An 18,892-nucleotide genomic window follows, 5' to 3' on the forward strand; every position below is an offset into this window, starting at 1 on the left:
GAGCATGAAGCAGCAGACATCAGGACTGTCCTCCAGGGCAAGATGGTGCAGCAAAGATTTGGATAACTGCATTTGCTGCTGCCATTTTGTTTGAAGCTAAACTACCCTCCACCTTTAAAGCACTCCACAGGGTTGTCATGGAGCTGGACAGCAACAGATCCAGGATCAGTATCCTCTCACCTCTCACAAAGACAGACATTTAGCAGTGCCGTGACGTGATTACATGAGGGGAAGTAACACAGAACTAAAGCATCACCTTGTAATAATATTAATTCTGCCTGTCGTATTGGTTTTTCTTTCCTGCAAATTCTTTTCATCATAAAGAGTTTGGGCCAGAGGAACACCTCCATTTCATCCATGTAAAAGAGTAAAGGGAAAGTCCACATTGACATTACTGCAGAGCCACCTCAGAACCAACCAGGACACTGAATAATTCCCGCTCATTAATAACTGCTCATGTAGGAAAAGGCCAGTAGGCAGATTGTTGATATATAAGCTGCAGTTTGAATATAACAGGGACGTTCAGCTGGCACACTGGATTTGAAGCTTTGGAAATGAAAATTTTGTTCTGAAGCCAAGAAGTTGTACATTTCAATTAGGAGAGACAAGTGAATGAAGTAAAGAAAATTGAATATTGTGACAGATGATGAAAGTCTTTGGCGCTTAGACTCCACAGGGCGATTCTGTTATCGAGGGCCAACCCCCTGAGCAGCATCAAGATAAATCCCCCCCCAGACACTGATGGTGGTGATGGCTGGTGGCTCTGTTGACTGATGATGATGATGATGAAATGATGACGCTGCCAGGACTGGGCTGTGATAGTGGGGTGGAGGGGTTCGCATAAGGGCAGCGTGAAAGAATCAAGGCAGAGAGAGAATAGTATTTAAAAAGACAGCAGCAAGACGATAAGCTATCAGTGAAGCTCTGTCGCTCTGCTATTAGATAGATGTGACCAGCTGATATCTTAACTGACAGCCGCAGACAATGACAGCAAAGAGAACACAACATAGAACAAAACAGCTCAAATTCAATATCTTTATTGTTGCACAAGTCAAACTCAAATTCAATCCGCTGATTCAAACCAAACACTCCAGTTTAGCTGGCAGCTGTGGGCTGTGGGAGGAAACCGGAGCACCCGGACGAAACCCACGCAGACATGGAGACCACAAGTCGAACTGAGCATAATTCAGGTGTTTTGACATTGACAAATATATGCTTCCTGTTGTTCACAATGAAATGAGAAACGGGTCTGGACCTAACAGTTGATTTCATTCAGCTGTCCTTGTCTCATACTTGCTGGGAGCAAAGCAGCCGAATCAAAGTGTGCTCTACACATTTCAGCCACTAGAGGTCAGGAGTGCACCGTTTTTTAAGTGGTCATACGCGCTGTGGAGGTTTTCATCACCGGTGGAACTGTGGAGCAATGTTTTCATCACTGGCTTTCTGTTTGTTTGTTTGTTTGTGTCTTGTGCTCAACTGCCATGTGCACCAGGGCACACATAGAAAAAAAAAACAAAAAAAACCACAAGGTATCTTTAAGATGATCACAATGTGTTAAGGACTGTCCATTAATTATTACTTATATGCATCTCTATATCCAAATGAGCATTATCCCTGGTCATCGGCAGGAATGCTACAATGAATGGTGCTTCTTATTAAGCCTCGTATTCTGTTATATGACTAAGTGTCGAGACAATATTCACTATTAAAAACAGCCAGAAATGAAAGACTGGCTCCGACTTTGAGAAGCTGAGTGCAGGCGGTGACATTCATGAATTCAGATCATATGAACACTTTAGACCGGCGCACTGCTGCCCTCTTGTGGCTGAAATGAGCCTAACATTGTATTATATACAAATGCAGTTTGGTCCACCACAGAACTATGAATTATCTGCTATTAGATTAACATATGCAGTGAAGGAAGAGCAGCTGGAATTAAACAGTGCCAGCTTTTCTTGTCTTTCGGAGTCGAAATGTGTATTGCTATTTTTGAAGGAGAATGAAAAGAAGGAAAATTGAGATTTAGAGGCTCAATATTTGCCCTGTATGCATATTAATGTTTACTTTTTTTTGAAGATTTTTTTTATCTAATCATTTAATTATTATCTATTTAATCTGTGTCTTTTCCAACTTTTGGCGAGGGTGGTTAGATGACTAGTTTGGATCGATGAAAGTAGAGAGAAAAACAAAATGTGCAAGTGGATGTGAAGGCTGTGGTGGAGAGGAAACATCCCAGCAGCCATCATCACTGATCACATGATTTACTGTCTCTCTTCATTGTTTTGAAAGAGCTGAATGATTGCCTCTGTCACAACAGTGCGTTTGGAAAATCCCAGTCTGGTTGCTGGGCCCAGCACGGTACAGAAACAGTTCGAGTCAAAGCTATGAATGACCTCAAGATGAAAACTGATGAGAAAAAGTCCTGTTGGATCCCAATGCTGCATTTGATACAGTAGATGAGAATATTCTGCTGAACAGACCTGAGCTCCACGTTGGTCTCTCTGACACAGCTCTTAAATGACTCAGGTCTTATCTAACTGGTCGACAGCTCTACCAAAGAAATGTTACGATCCTGCTGACCTGTTCCCTCCTACTGTGTCTCCTTGCCCTTTTCCTGGTGTTATTGTTGTCTGTCTGTTCTCCCCTGTCTGTGCACCTGGCTGTTCCCCTGTACCCAGTCAGCTCCGCCTCCTCAGGGGCTCACCTGAGACGCATGTTCCTGATTAGGCACAGTGCTTAAGAGAGAGAGCTCTCTCCTACTTGTGCTGGATTATTCCTCTGTCCATGGCGGTGTCTGGTTCTTCCCAGTGTGAGTACTGCGCATGTTTATCTCCTCTCCTCGTGAAGTTTGCTAATGCTAACTGTCCTTAAATTGCCACTAATAGTGTGCTCCTGTGTTACAGTGCCTACATGCCGCTTCAGCTCGTGTCTTACCTCAAGTCGGAGCTCCCGTTGTTGTCTCCCACTCCTTTTGAGTGCGCCTTTAGTTTGTTTATTCTCCACTCCTTTTGAGTGTGCTTATTGTTACAATTTATTGTTAATAAATTCTCTTTTATCTGATTTCTGTTTCAGGTCTGCATCCTTGGGTCCAAACAAATTTGTCAGGCAAAAGCCTAACAAGAAATTTGTCTTTGTAAAATAATTGTCAATATTGCAGATGACCTCTTCAGCACTTCCGTTTCCGGAAACTGACAAAATTACTTTTATTACGTTAATTTTTAATCCCATACAAATTTACATTTGACATCTTTCATTTTGTCTTCGTAAACTGCATCAAAGTACTCTGCTTCTGCCACTGTCAGTTGGTTTTTCCAGTCTCCGGCAATGCCTGAAACACAACATGCAAGAAATGGTGTGTGAAATTGTGTCTGTATTTTCAATTATGTTTGTAATTTGCTACATTGTATGACATCTGTGTGTGTAGTAGTATTGTATAGGTAGTCATTGTCAGGCTCTAAAGATCACATCCAACAACAGTTAAACTGAAATGGTACTGTAAGTGTATAATTTACTGAAACTCACCTTTCCTGAGAAATTCAGACTTTGTCTGGTCCATTAGTTCAGGAGGAGCTGTAGAGTAGTTTGACATTTTGTTCTGCTTCATGTTCTTGAACAAACAACGTTCTGCGATCTTCTCCGTCACCTCAGCATCCAGAGATTTGTCCAAGAACTGAGCGATTCTGGCCACAGAGTCCTTCAGGTCCTGCACCACAGAGAAACACACATCATCTCATATTCCTGCACTGATTCTCACAGTATGACTGAGATCACGATTGTTTGGCAGATTTGAGGATTGTTGCTTAATCTCACCATTATCATCTCTTCATAGGAGATGTACATTATGCGCTCTTTATCCTCAGCATTCAGCCAGCTCTTCACATGATCAAACCAGGAGCCAAACATAACTAGAAGGAACAAAAAAGTCACAAGTATTCCATGATCATGAGAAAATTTGAAGTGTTTTCAGTGTTTACTATTGCTTTTTGCATTGAGCTTCATGGTCTTTGAACATTGCCCATGTTGAATCTCATAATCAGGTGGAAGACCATATCCATTTCATCAAATACATTTCAGGGAAGGGTTCATCTCTCTTACTGTGATGTGAACTGTATTATAAGTAAACACTGTATATTGAACAATGAGAACAACCTTTCCCATCAAGGAACTTGTTGAGGAACTCGCTCTGTGGACCTGGGTTTTCCAGGAAGGATGCCATCCCATAGTAGTGAAAGGAAGATGTGAACACATCTTTGGGGTTCCTCATGACGTAGATGACCTGCAGTGATGAGGAGACATCCACTAATCAATGATGGAGCTTTGAACACTCAACCCTTTTCAGTCTCCAAACATACATAGCTGCCACAAAAATGACATATTGTACTCATTGTCATCTTCTCATGTGGACTCGTACAGTTCAGGTGAAATTGACAGCTCAGTTGAAGTTGGGTGGGACTATGCTGGCCATTATTACATAATGTCACAAAATTATATGTACCAATAGGAATGATAGCAGGGTAAGTCACAGTTGGGAGTGAGGGAGACTGTCTCAGACTATGAGACTCCTCAACTCATCCTCCTCACTTCACTATAAAAGAAATCAAATTGAATTTTTTCTGACTTATTGTTTATTCCTTTTTATATAACTTTTGTTTTGTGAGTACCATAAACGGACGACAACATGTAAAAACTCCTTGCATGTTTAGTCAGACTTACCTTCGGCTTGGCTTTAAAGAAGGATGATGGCATCATGTTGTAGTGGTAGTGTGTAGCTAACATGCGTGGAGATGGCCTCTCTTCAAGGTTAAACGTGTAGGATCGACCTATCTCCAGCCAAGGAACACGCCGCCAATTAGGAACAGTCTCAACAGAAGCTGGATCTCCTCCACTCATGATCAGAGGGACAATCTCTTGGGTCCATGTTGTACCTAAAAGAAATGTATAGTTACATGAGTAACTAATGCACAACCCTTTTTTTGTTTTTCTAAGGCGCAAACATTGGCATTATATCTGGTGCTCTATTGTTTTGACATGACAATGGGGAGTGGGAGGAGAGGCAACCACGTCCAGAGACGAGAAGCATATATCATTTCATGCCATTAGGGCAGTTTGTAATGGGTAATCTTGTGTGAAAGAGCATATTTGGTCCAACAACAAGCACGTCCGACCCTTGTTCAGCACTTTTTAGTGTCCTCTGGAAACACTTTGCTGTATTTTGTGTATTTGCAGCATGTTTCGTTATTAGGTTGTCAGAATTAGCACTGTGTTTTCTAACTTAATTTTAACCAGCTCAACAGCAACTGCTAAGAACTCAGGAGTCCGCCATCGTTTGCTGCTGTATATATCCAGAGGTGTCAAGTAACGAAGTACAAATACTTCATTACTGTACTTAAGTACACTTTTTAGGTATCTATACTTTACTCCATTACTATTTTTTCTGCCTACTTTTGACTTCTACTCATTACATTTTCACACAAGTATCTGTACTTTCTATTCCTTACATTTTTAAAATGAACAGTCTCGTTACTCTTGGTTTAAGTTTAATGTTTTGTTTTGTTTTGTTTTTAATTATTATATTTTTTTTTACGTCGTGTGCGCCATCCAATACAGATCAGTGGCGCCAATCCTCACCTATGAGGTCAAGTGTAATTGGATGAATCATATAAAACAAACGCTCATTGGTTAGACGATTCATCCCATTTGTGCTGACACAAACGGAAGTCGTCAGAACAGAAGCTAGGACGATAGAGAGCTGGTCGTAAGCAAGCAAGTGATCTACAATCTACACACGCGAAATATATGGCACGCATCAATCATGTCTGAGTCGGAAAAGGATGGCGAAACGTCTGAGAAGTCGGAAACAGGAGATGGAGACGGAGACCTTCCTCACCCGTGGCCTTATCTAAAATAATTTTTTTAAATCGTCGGAAGCAAAAACGACTCCTGGCAAATGCAGTGCAAACTCTGCACTCCGAAGACACACGTCATTTTGGCTTTTAAAAGCTCTCCGTCAAATTTGAAAAAACATATAGAGGAAAGCTGTTTTTTTTTTTCTCTCTCTCTCTCCCTCCCTCCACACACACAAACTTGGGCTACATAGAATGTCTTTTCACCCAAGTGTTCTGGCAGTTTTGCAGGCCTGAATACCTCTTGAGATTTGTTTTGTTTGTTTGTTTGTTTGTTTTTTTCTTGGAAGTTAGTAACCGACCTGACATACCCTGGGAGCAAAGGATGTTAAAGCAGTCAGGAACAATTCACTCCTGAAAGCGCATGTTATGCCATTTATGGGTTTGCATGTAGTGAGAGGTCGTTACCTCGACCTCTACCCGCTACCTCTGGACGTCTAATTGAATTCCAATAAAGTTTGAGAAAGAACATGTTCCTCTCGTTGCTTTGTCTTTGACAGTAATGGGTTTATGATAATGCTGTGTTTTGGGCCACACGTATAATCAGTTTCAAAATAAGCTTCCAATCTACGTATATAGTGGCATCAACTAATTTATTATTATTTTTTAAAGGTTACTTTATACTTTTATACTTTAAGTAGGTTTTTGAGCACATACTTTTTCACTTTTACTTGAGTAAAGATGTCAAGGTGATACTTCAACTTTTACCAGAGTGTTTTTAAACTGCAGTATCTATACTTTTACTTAAGTAACAAATGTGTGTACTTTTGACACCACTGTATATATCTGTGGTCAAAGGTAAAACAGTTATTGCTTGAAGCTTGCATATTCTTCATCTTTACATTTAAGCCTGCACTGACAACGTCTAATGGTAAATGGGAAATTTAACCAGCTCAACAGCAACTGCTAAGAACTCAGGAGTCTGTTAAATGAACATTTAAATAGTAGCCCTCTCTGACAATTAGCGCATCCTCGGTACTGCTTTACTTGATTGCACTGGTCAGAGTATATAACTGTCAAAAATGAGTTACATTGTGATCTTTTTTTTCATCGTGTTGGCAGAAATGGGTTTCTATACATAAGTATGTAAGAGGCAACGTGGAAAAATATTCAGTCCACTAAAAATTAACAGGTGGATAAGCCCACCAACAAAACTGAGTACACTGGCAGGCGCTATTGCTCCTCAACTGATTGATAAGTTTTAGGACTGTTACCAATCAATCAATCAAAAGAGCCACAAAATACCTGGACCCTTACACACACACAAACACACGCGCACATAGACTAAAATACATTTGATGTGAAGAATGTGAAAGATGCATTCCCAATTTGTCAAGTCATGTTTAATTCTGGTGTGCACACTCACCTGATTTGGGGTACGTTACAATGAGGATATCATCTGAGCGAAAAGAAAACTCCTCAAAGTGTTTCAGGGCCTGTGGGGAGTGCATACGTGCAGACATCGGGACCCCCTTGTACACTGTGTAGAGCTCTGCTTCAGTCATAGTTCAAAACAAGAAATGATCAGAATCTCTGTGGGTGAAGCTAACTCTTGCAGTGACACCTCTCTACTGAACTACTCTTGACTTGTCTCTTTTAATCTCTCTCTCTCTCTCTCTCTCTCTCTCTCTCTCTCTCTCTCTCTTTTGCTTTCCCTGCACAAGCAAATCCAAAGGCATGCAAAACTAGGTTCAGGTTTCATGTCGTATACACTTAAAAAGTCCCATGTACATTCAAATGCAATGGAATGCATGTGTCCTGACTCTCTCACGCCTTAAATCTATATATTCATTCATTCATTCATCTTCTATACCCGCGTATCCCTTTCGGGGTTGCGGGGGCTAGAGCCTATCCCAGCTAGCAATGGGCAAGAGGCGGGGTACACCCAGAACCGGTCGCCAGCCAATCGCAGGGCAACATAGACAGACACACAGACAGACAACCATTCACACCTATGGACAATTTAGAGTCACCAATTAACCTAATGAGCATGTTTTTGGTCTGTGGGAGGAAGCCGGAGTGCCCGGAGAGAACCCACGCATGCACGGGAAGAACATGCAAACTTCACACAGAAAGGCCCTGTGCACTACCTGCTGCGCCACCGTGCCGCCCTAAATCTATATATAAAAAAGAATATTAAATAAAAAAACAATGAATAAGAAATCCAACAAAATATCATTGCGAGTGATGGAAGGTGCCTACTGTTCATTATTCTGACCGCCTGTGGATGAGAACTATCTCTGAGGTGGCTGGTCTGAGCTCCGATGCTCTGTAAGTATTTTCCTGAGGGATGGAATGAGAACAGACGTGTTCTGGGTGGCTGCTGTCCCCTCAGATACTTATATGATACTGTGATACTTGAGTATCCTCTGTGGTGTACATTTCTTGATGCTGTGGTAGTGGTGTTCCTATGATTTTTGAGGCTGTTTTTGTTGTCTGTGGTCCTGTTCAGTCCGGCTGCCAAAGGACACCAATACGCCTCCTGTATGGATGCTCTCGGTGGTTGCCTGGTAGAAAGTGACCAGGGATTTTGTGGACATTCAATATTTTTTAAGATATCTCAGAAAGTATAGTCTCTGTTGTGCCTTCTGAATGACACCACTAGTATTTAGAGACACCATATGGACTGGTCCCTGAACTCCTTCCTATGTGCACCGTCAGTCAGATCACTGTGGTGTGAACTGAAAATTTCTCAGTGCTGTAATGATATTAGGCACACAGTCATATGTAACAGACTGCAGAGTGAGGGACTAAGGCAACAAGAATGGTGTAGCATCTAATATTTAGATGGTTCAGGGATAACAAATGCGTTGTTAAAGTTGTATAAGATATAATGTGTTAATTATTGAGGTTTGGAGGTGCTGCTAGGCAGATTTTACCTTTAGACACAGCCAGGCTAGCTGTTTCCTGTTTTTCAGTCTTTATTCTCAACTAAACTAACCAGTTGCTGACTGTCAAGCTCTTGGCAAGGTTACAAATGGACATGTTCCAGAAATGTCAAACTTTTGCTTGATCAACATTTGATCATGCAAATGACATACAATGGTAATTTTTTTAACTAAGAAAACTATACAAATTTCAGAATTTATTTGATATCCAATTAATACTGAGAGTGCAAAAACTCAGAGGCAGAGGCAGGAGCATGTAAAAACTCAATGGGTTTAATGAAAGCCCCAAAAACGTGCAACGGGTGAATCTGGGAGATCCATCCACTGAAACTGAGGAGTAGACAGAGAGAAGACAGGCTGACCGGGAATCCAGTTCCACACTACTCATGGTTGAGACTGATAGGGCGTCAGCTGGAGCACGAAGTAGGCACCTGAGCACAGGGAACAGGAGTCAGGGAAGCAGATAGGCAGGCAAGGCAAAAGTTAGCAAAAATGTGGGTGGAAGGCCAGTGCATTTATACTGTGGCAGCAAGTAGGTCTTGATTGAGTGATTGCTGTTAGGTGTGCTCAGGGCAGTTGGCTGGACCAGACCTGCCAGCCACGCCCTGCAGTTAAACAAACACACAAGACAGACAGGGAAGAGACAGACAAGAGAAAGAGGGGAAGGGAAACATAAAGAACAATCAGACAAAAAGGATTGCAAACTGCAGATCCTAACCGCACTCCTCTCAATGAGAGCCTCCAGGTGACCCACTAGGCTTGTCTGGTTGGGCCTGTTGAGAGTCTCTGACCATGTCATTGTCCAGAATAGGGGATCAGAGTACACATGACGTCTTTTCAGGACAATAACTTTCCAAATCAACCAGGTATTGTCGTCCTTGGTCCTGATTAGTTCTTTCAGATTGTCCGTTGGTCTGAGGATGAAAACTGGAGGAGAGATTAACTGATGCCCCCGGTGCAGGATCGGGGACAAATAGACAGTTAGGCAGGCCATTACCTGGATCAGGTTGAAGCCATTGCGATTCCCTCACCTCATGAGAGCAGGATGGGCTTGGGCTTGGAACCAGATTTGTCTGCACTGTGTTGCTGGGAGAAGGCAGCAGGCTTCATATTTATTGAGTCTGGGCGGTAGGTGAGAGTGAGGTTGAATCAAATGAAAAACAGGGACCACCATGTTTAGTCTCTCGGAGGACTGGATGTAGGAAAGATTTCAGTGGCCGGTCCAGAACACAAAATGGTCATCAGTGGCACCACATCTCCAATGCAATCTTAACAGCCAGGAGCTTCCAGCCCCCAAAACTATAATTTTGTTGGATAGGTGTCAGTTTCGTTGAAAAGGAAGCACAAGGGTGAAACTTCTGGTTGTGCCGGAGCATTGTGTCAACACTGCTCCCACCCTGGTGTCAGATGCATCATCTTCCACCACAAATTGGGCTGAGTTGGGTTGGACGTATGGTATTTGCTTTTGCAGTATGCGCTGCTAATTCCTGGAAATTTTTAACGTAACAGGATGCTGAACAATAGCTGTCCTGTGACCCCTTGCTGTCACCCCTGGCCATACTAAATTATTGAAGACATATGCTATGGCTGAGACTGCTTCTCTTTGGTCAGGTGGTAGGGATGATCATGATGATACTACTCGCAGATGGTTTTACAGGTTTCCACATTAAATATTGCAAAAATGTTCAGTTCTTGTTGGTTGCTTTTCATGTCCTGAATCCTCTCACCAAATGCCTGAAGGAGTTTTCACTCTCACAGGCATATTCAGATGTCTTCTTGCAGAGTAGGAAAATACCCTATTTTAACTCTTTGCACTCTCCACTTTCCACTCTTCGATCCTTTTTCCTCTGATATAAGTGTCTTAGGCCCCTTGAAAACTACTCAACAGTTCACTGTCCACATACCCTGCCAGTGACTTCCCTTCGAGGGTATTGGAGACCCCATCCATGTTATAAGGGCCCCCCAGATATCCTCCCTTATTTGATGAGAGTGGTGACATCCTCTCCAGCCATGTTAAAGCAGGCCAGGACAGTGATGTGGCCCCTGGTTCACTGGGATTGATTATGTGCGCTTGGTCTCCCAGGTCACAGTGACTTTGATTCTTGTGAGTCCAGCTTAGACCTTGTCTCATCATCATTGTAGATTTGATGGGACATCTCTGTGCTCATCAAAGTTGGGCATTGTCCAAGGTGCATCCAGGTGGTGGAGGTTGAAAATGATTGAATGGTCAGAACATGGCTAGGACCTGGGACTTTGTCGGCAGGAACTCATGACTGGCAGAATACAAAAAGTACTCTATATCCATGTTTTCTTTTACCATCTTGATGCACCTGTAAGGCCATATAAAAATCTCTCTCTGTCACACCCACACACACACCCACACACACACACACACACACACACACACACACACACAAAATACCTATCTTTAAAAGAATGAAGACACTACATAAAGAGCAAAGCTATGCTCAGTTTAAGCACAGGATAAAAGGGAACCTGCAGTCAGACCAAACAGCTACAATAAACAGAATGAGAACCTTATTAGTGTTTCCATACAGCATAGTAAGGGGATAATGGTGAGAAGAAGTAGTGACACGTAGTAAAACAAGACAGAGCGCAACTGTCAGAATGTATCTTGGCTACCCTGAGTTAATGTTGTGGCCTATATTAAGCTGTGTAATATTACAGCGCAAGCTAATATCAGCAGTTGGCCTAAATGGGGAACATATTATTTATCAGAGAAACAAAACAGACATAGAGCAATACAGATTTCCAGACTACTCACAAGGAACATACCCACTTGTAGATGTGTTCTGGTATTGTGGACAGGGTGGTCAGTTGAAGGCAAAATTGAAAAAGAATTGGACTGGCATTTGAACCCCCCTCTTATTCACAGGGCATCCAACCATTCTAACCATACATTCTACAAATGTAAGTCATTCAAGCAGAGTTAAAAGGTATGCAATAGCTAAATAGGAACAGGATAAGAGGGTATACATTGCATGGGATCAGGAGCCTTATGGTATACCAGATGAGTATCAGTACCTGTACCTCTGTAGTCACTGCACAGAATGCAGCAAGAAACAGTACATGGATAGATAGATGACTTGTAGTAACCAACAGCTATTCATAAACTATACAATGCTAGCAATAGGAGGGGTAAAGAAACAGTCAATGGCCACGTCCACCATGACGTTACTGAACCGATTTGTTCTAGACACACTGATGGCAGGAGATCATTGGATGATCACTGATGGGATGTGGTGGCGATTTGCTATCCCAAAGGATGGACTCCACCGAAGTTATGCTAGAGTTGGACTTATAGTCCTAGAGGGCGGATATATGTGGTGTATTATTGATCAAACATTTATGTTCATTTTTATAAAAAATATTTATGCTCAGATCAGAGTAAGCATAGGCCCTAAACAGCCTTGGTTTTGCTCAGTTTGCACGTTTAATGCAGTAGAATCTAAAGAATTGCACACTGCTGGACTCTTGGCCTTACTTTATTCTCATCTGATTTAATAAAACAGGTGACTGAAGAAACATTAAAAGACTTTTTCCACCACAGTTCTTCAGTATTTAATAAAACTCAAGACACTGACAATCAAAGACTTTTATTCTTCTTCCCTCCTACCCGCAATCCTCATACTCTCTCTGACTGCACATAGAATAAATTCAGCCCAACAGTCTTTACCTCTGTATGGTGGCAGACATAGCTGTAACACAACCTGTCGTCCACAGACTCCAATGAGTCAATGTTTGACCCCCTTCATACATCCCATTCCTGTTTTGTTGCAGAGAGCAGTCATTTAGGACGAGTCATGCTCCTCCTCCCACCCCATTTATTTATGTTTGGGCTAGATTACTTACTGTAATTGCTTGTGTGCTTAGCATTTAATAGACTGCAGGCCAGAAGCAGGCCATTGGGATAACACATTAACTATTTTAACCATTACAACAACACATTTGTTTTTTCAGAGTCTGACAAGCCCATCTTCTCAGTGCAAAGTTATAGCATTTATTAATGACTCAGAGACACATTTCACCTTTTACTGTCAGTGGATTAATTAAGAATATGCAACATTATGGTAATTCTGTATTTGTGAATGTGATGGCACATGAATTCTGGTAAATCTGTCATCAATTATATCAGAAAAAGAGGACAGAAACTCGTAATTTCAGTCAAAGTATCCAGTGTTTACCTGCCACGTGAGGAAATCAGATAATGTAAGCTTACAGTTTTGTGAGAAAGTTGCTACGTCTACACAGTAAAGAGTATAGTAAAAAAGAAAAAAGAAAGAAAGATAAAACAGTGAAAGCAAATAAGAGAACATCAAAGAAAGCTGTCTTTGTAAAATAATTGGCAATATTCAAGATGACATCTTCAGCATTTCTGTTTCCACAAACTGACAAAATTACTTTTATTATGTTTATTTTAATCCCATACAAATTTATATTTGACATCTTTCATTTTGTCTTTGTAAACTGCATCAAAGTACTCTGCTTCTGCCACTGTCAGTTGGTTTTTCCAGTCTCCGGAAGTTCCTGAAACACAACATGCAAGAAATGGTGTGTGAAAATGTGTCTCTATTTTCAATTAGATTTGTAATTTGCTACATTGTATCAAGTGTGTGTGTGTAGTAGTATTGTATAGGTAGTCATTCTCAGGCTCTACAGATCACATCCAACAACAGTTAAACTGAAATGGTACTGTAAGTGTATAATTTACTGAAACTCACCTTTCCTGAGAAATTCAGACTTTGTCTGGTCCATTAGTTCACGAGGAGTTGTAGAGTAGTTTGACATTTTGTTCTGCTTCATGTTCTTGAACAAACAACGTTCTGCGATCTTCTCCGTCACCTCAGCATCCAGAGATTTGTCCAAGAACTGAGCCATTCTGGCCACAGAGTCCTTCAGGTCCTGCACCACAGAGAAACACACATCATCTCATATTCCTGCACTGATTCTCACAGTATGACTGAGATCACGATTGTTTGGCAGATTTGAGGATTGTTGCTTAATCTCACCATTATCATCTCTTCATAGGAGATGTACATTATGCGCTCTTTATCCTCAGCATTCAGCCAGCTCTTCACATGATCAAACCAGGAGCCAAAATTAACTGGAAGGGGAAAAACAGTCACAAGTATTCCATGATCATGAGAAAATTTGAAGTGTTTTCAGTGTTTACTATTAGTTTTTGCATTGAACTTCATGGTCTTTGAACATGTTAAATCTCATAATCAAGTGGAAGACCATATCCATTTCATGAAATACATTTCAGGGAAGGGTTCATCTCTCTTACTGTGATGTGAACTGTATTATAAGTAAACACTGTATATTGAACAATGAGAACAACCTTTCCCATCAAGGAACTTGTTGAGGAACTCGCTCTGTGGACCTGGGTTTTCCAGGAAGGATGCCATCCCATAGAAGTGAAAGGAAGATGTGAACACATCTTTGGGGTTCCTCATGACATAGATGACCTGCAGTGATGAGGAGAAATCCACTAATCAATGATGGAGCTTTGAACACTCAACCCTTTTCAGACTCCAAACATACATGGCTGCCACAAAAATGACATATTGTACTCATTGTCATCTTCTCATGTGGACTTGTACAGTTCAGGTGAAATTGACAGCTCAGTTGAAGTTGGGTGGGACTATGCTGGTCATTATTACATAATGTCACAAAATTATATGTACCAATAGGAATGATAGCAGGGTAAGTCACAGTTGGGAGTGAGGGAGACTGTCTCAGACTATGAGACTCCTCAACTCATCCTCCTCACTTCACTATAAAAGAAATCAAATTGAATTTTTTCTGACTTATTGTTTATTCCTTTTTATATAACTTTTGTTTTGTGAGTACCATAAACGGACGACAACATGTAAAAACTCCTTGCATGTTTAGTCAGACTTACCTTCGGCTTGGCTTTAAAGAAGGATGATGACATCATGTTGTAGTGGTAGTGTGTAGCTAACATGCGTGGAGATGGCCTCTCTTCAAGGTTAAACGTGTAGGATTGACCTATCTCCAGCCAAGGAACACGCCGCCAATTAGGAACAGTCTCAACAGAAGCTGGATCTCCTCCACTCATGATCAGAGGGACAATCTCTTGGGTCCATGTTGTACCTAAAAGATATGTATAGTTACATGAGTAACTAACGCACAACCCTTTTTTTGTTTTTCTAAGGCGCAAACATTGGCACTATATCTGGTGCTGTATTGTTTTGACATGACAATGGGGAGTGGGAGGAGAGGCAACCACGTCCAGAGACGAGAAGCATATATCATTTCATGCCATTAGGGCAGTTTGTAATGGGTAATCTTGTGTGAAAGAGCATATTTGGTCCAACAACAAGCACGTCCGACCCTTGTTCAGCACTTTTTAGTGTCCTCTGGAAACACTTTGCTGTATTTTGTGTATTTGCAGCATGTTTCATTATTAGGTTGTCAGAGTTAGCACTGTGTTTTCTAATTTAATTTTAACCAGCTCAACAGCAACTGCTAAGAACTCAGGAGTCCGCCATCGTTTGCTGCTGTATATATCTGTGGTCAAAGATAAAACAGTTATTGCTTGAAGCTTGCATATTCTTAGTCTTTACATTTAAGCCTGCACTGACAACGTCTAATGGTAAATGGGAAATTTAACCAGCTCAACAGCGACTGCTAAGAACTCAGGAGACTGTTAAATGAACATTTAAATAGTAGCCCTCTCTGACAATTAGCGCATCCTCGGTACTGCTTTACTTGATTGCACTGGTCAGAGTATATAACTGTCAAAAATGAGTTACATTGTGATCTTTTTTTCATCATGTTGGCAGAAATGGGTTTCTATACATAAGTATGTAAGAGGCAACATGGAAAAATGTTCAGTCCACGAAAAATTAACAGGTGGATAAGCCCACCAACAAAACTGAGTACACTGGCAGGCGCTATTGCTCCTCAACTGATTGATAAGTTTTAGGACTGTTACCAATCAATCAATCAAAAGAGCCACAAAATACCTGGACCCTTACACACACACAAACACACGCGCACATAGACTAAAATACATTTGATGTGAAGAATGTGAAAGATGCATTCCCAATTTGTCAAGTCATGTTTAATTCTGGTGTGCACACTCACCTGATTTGGGGTACGTTACAATGAGGATATCATCTGAGCGAAAAGAAAACTCCTCAAAGTATTTCAGGCTCGTTGGGGAGTGCGTACGTGCAGACATCGGGACCCCCTTGTACACTGTGTAGAGCTCTGCCTCAGTCATAGTTCAAAACAAGAAACGATCAGAATCTCTGCGGATGAAGCTAACTCTTGCAGTCACAACTGTCTACTGAACTACTCTTGACTTGTCTCTTTTAATCTCTCTCTCTCTCTCTCTCTCTCTCTCTCTCTCTCTCTCTCTCTGTCTCTCTCTCTCTCTCTCTCTTTTGCTTTCCCTGCACAAGCAAATCCAAAGGCATGCAAAACTAGGTTCAAGTTTCATGTCATACACACTTAAAAAGTCCCATGTACATTCAAATGCAATGGAATGCATGTGTCCTGACTCTCTCACACCTTAAATCTATATATAAAAAAGAATATTAAATAAAAAAACAATGAATAAGAAATACAACAAAATATCATTGTGAGTGATGGAAGGTGCCTACTGTTCATTATTCTGACCGCCTGTGGATGAGAACTATCTCTGAGGTGGCTGGTCTGAGCTCCAATGTAAGTATTTTCCTGAGGGATGGAATGAGAACAGACGTGTTCTGGGTGGCTGCTGTCCCCTCAGATACTTATATGATACTGTGATACTTGAGTATCCTCTGTGGTGTACATTTCTTGATGCTGTGGTAGTGGTGTTCCTATGATTTTTGAGGCTGTTTTTGTTGTCTGTGGTCCTGTTCAGTCCGGCTGCCAAAGGACACCAATACGCCTCCTGTATGGATGCTCTCGGTGGTTGCCTGGTAGAAAGTGACCAGGGTTTTTGTGGACATTCCATATTTTTTAAGATATCTCAGAAAGTATAGTCTCTGTTGTGCCTTCTGAATGACACCACTAGTATTTAGAGACACCATATGGACTGGTCCCTGAACTCCTTCCTGTGTGCATCCTCAGTCAGATCACTGTGCTGTGAACTGAAAATTTCTCAGTGCTGTAATGATATTAGGCACACAGTCATATGTAACAGACTGCAGAGTGAGGGACTAAGGCAACAAGAATGGTGTAGCATCTAATATTTAGATGGTTCAGGGATAACAAATGCGTTGTTAAAGTTGTATAAGATATAATGTGTTAATTATTGAGGTTTTGAGGTGCTGCTAGGCAAATTTTACCTTTAGACACAGCCAGGCTAGCTGTTTCCTGTTTTTCAGTCTTTATTCTCAACTAAACTAACCAGCTGCTGACTGTCAAGCTCTTGGCAAGGGTACAAATGGACATGTTCCAGAAATGTCAAACTTTTGCTTGATCAACATTTGATCATGCAAATGACATAAAATGGTAATTTTTTTAATTAAGACAACTATACAAATTTCAGAATTTAATTGATATCCAATTAATACTGAGAGTGCTAAAAACTCAGAGGCAGAGGCAGGAGCATGTAAAAACTCAATGGGTTTAATGAAAGCCCCAAAAACGTGCAACGGGTGAATCTGGGAGATCCATCCACTGAAACTGAGGAGTAGACAGAGAGAAGACAGGCTGACCGGGAATCCAGTTCCAGACTACTCATGGTTCAGACTGATAGGGCGTCAGCTGGAGCACGAAGTAGGCACCTGAGCACAGGGAACAGGAGTCAGGGAAGCAGATAGGCAGGCAAGGCAAAAGTTAGCAAAAATGTGGGTGGAAGGCCAGTGCATTTATACTGTGGCAGCAAGTGGATCAGGGACAAATAGACAGTTAGGCAGGCCATTACCTGGATCAGGTTGAAGCCAATGCGATTCCCTCACCTCATGAGAGCAGGATGGGCTTGGGCTTGGAACCAGACTTGTCTGCACTGTGTTGCTGGGAGAAGGCAGCAGGCTTCATATTTATTGAGTCTGGGCGGTAGGTGAGAGTGAGGTTGAATCAAATGAAAAACAGGGACCACCATGTTTAGTCTCTCGGAGGACTGGATGTAGGAAAGATTTTAGTGGCCGGTCCAGAACACAAAATGGTCATCAGTGGCACCACATCTCCAATGCAATCTTCTGCAATCAAACAGCCAGGAGCTTCCAGCCCCTGAAACTATAATTTTGTTGGATAGGTGTCAGTTTCGTGGAAAAGGAAGCACAAGGGTGAAACTTCTGGTTGTGCTGGAGCATTGTGTCAACACTGCTCCCACCCTGGTGTCAGACGCATCATCTTCCACCACAAATTGGGCTGAGTTGGGTTGGACGTGTGGTATTTGCTTTTGCAATATACGCAGATGGTTTTACAGATTTCCACATTAAATATTGCAAAAATGTTCAGTTCTTGTTGGTTGCTTTTCATGTCCTGAATCCTCTCACCAAATGCCTGAAGGAGTTTTCACTCTCACAGGCATATTCAGATGTCTTCTTGCAGAGTAGGAAAATACCCTATTTTAACTCTTTGCACTCTCCACTTTCCACTCTTCGATCCTTTTTCCTCTGATATGAGTATCTTAGGCCCCTTGACAACTACTCAACAGTTCACTGTCCACATACCCTGCCAGTGACTTCCCTTCGAGGGTATTGGAGACTCCATCCATGTGATAAGGGCCCCCCAGATATCCTCCCTTATTTGATGAGAGTGGTGACATCCTCTCCAGCCATGTTAAAGCAGGCCAGGACAGTGATGTGGCCCCTGGTTCACTGGGATTGATTATGTGCGCTTGGTCTCCCAGGTCACAGTGACTTTGATTCTTGTGAGTCCAGCTGAGACCTTGTCTCATCATTGTAGATTTGATGGGACATCTCTGTGCTCATCAAAACTGGGCATTGTCCAAGGTGCATCCAGGTGGTGGAGGTTGAAAATGCATGAATGGTCAGAACATGGCTAGGACCTGGGACTTTGTCGGCAGGAACTCATGACTGGCAGAATACAAAAAGTACTCTATATCCATGTTTTCTTTTACCATCTTGATGCACCTGTAAGGCCATATAAAAA

The 18,892-nt window shown here is 41.7% G+C and overlaps 2 protein-coding genes across 2 annotated transcripts; both read right to left on the reverse strand.

The window, feature by feature from the left end:
• Positions 1 to 3,218: 3,218 nt before the first annotated feature.
• On the reverse strand, positions 3,219 to 7,408 carry LOC143338830 (sulfotransferase 2B1-like). Its single transcript, XM_076759605.1, has 6 exons — positions 7,270 to 7,408; positions 4,714 to 4,925; positions 4,150 to 4,276; positions 3,811 to 3,905; positions 3,523 to 3,703; positions 3,219 to 3,328 (listed from the first exon to the last, which is right to left on the reverse strand). The coding sequence occupies exons 1-6, from the start codon at positions 7,406 to 7,408 to the stop codon at positions 3,219 to 3,221; spliced, it is 864 nt and encodes a 287-aa protein (XP_076615720.1).
• Positions 7,409 to 13,229: 5,821 nt separating this feature from the next.
• On the reverse strand, positions 13,230 to 16,064 carry LOC143339332 (sulfotransferase 2B1-like). Its single transcript, XM_076760506.1, has 6 exons — positions 15,926 to 16,064; positions 14,718 to 14,929; positions 14,154 to 14,280; positions 13,822 to 13,916; positions 13,534 to 13,714; positions 13,230 to 13,339 (listed from the first exon to the last, which is right to left on the reverse strand). The coding sequence occupies exons 1-6, from the start codon at positions 16,062 to 16,064 to the stop codon at positions 13,230 to 13,232; spliced, it is 864 nt and encodes a 287-aa protein (XP_076616621.1).
• Between the last annotated feature and the right edge of the window lie 2,828 nt (positions 16,065 to 18,892).

This window comes from Chaetodon auriga, chromosome 20 (assembly GCF_051107435.1).
Source record: "Chaetodon auriga isolate fChaAug3 chromosome 20, fChaAug3.hap1, whole genome shotgun sequence".
Taxonomy (NCBI): domain Eukaryota; kingdom Metazoa; phylum Chordata; class Actinopteri; order Chaetodontiformes; family Chaetodontidae; genus Chaetodon; species Chaetodon auriga.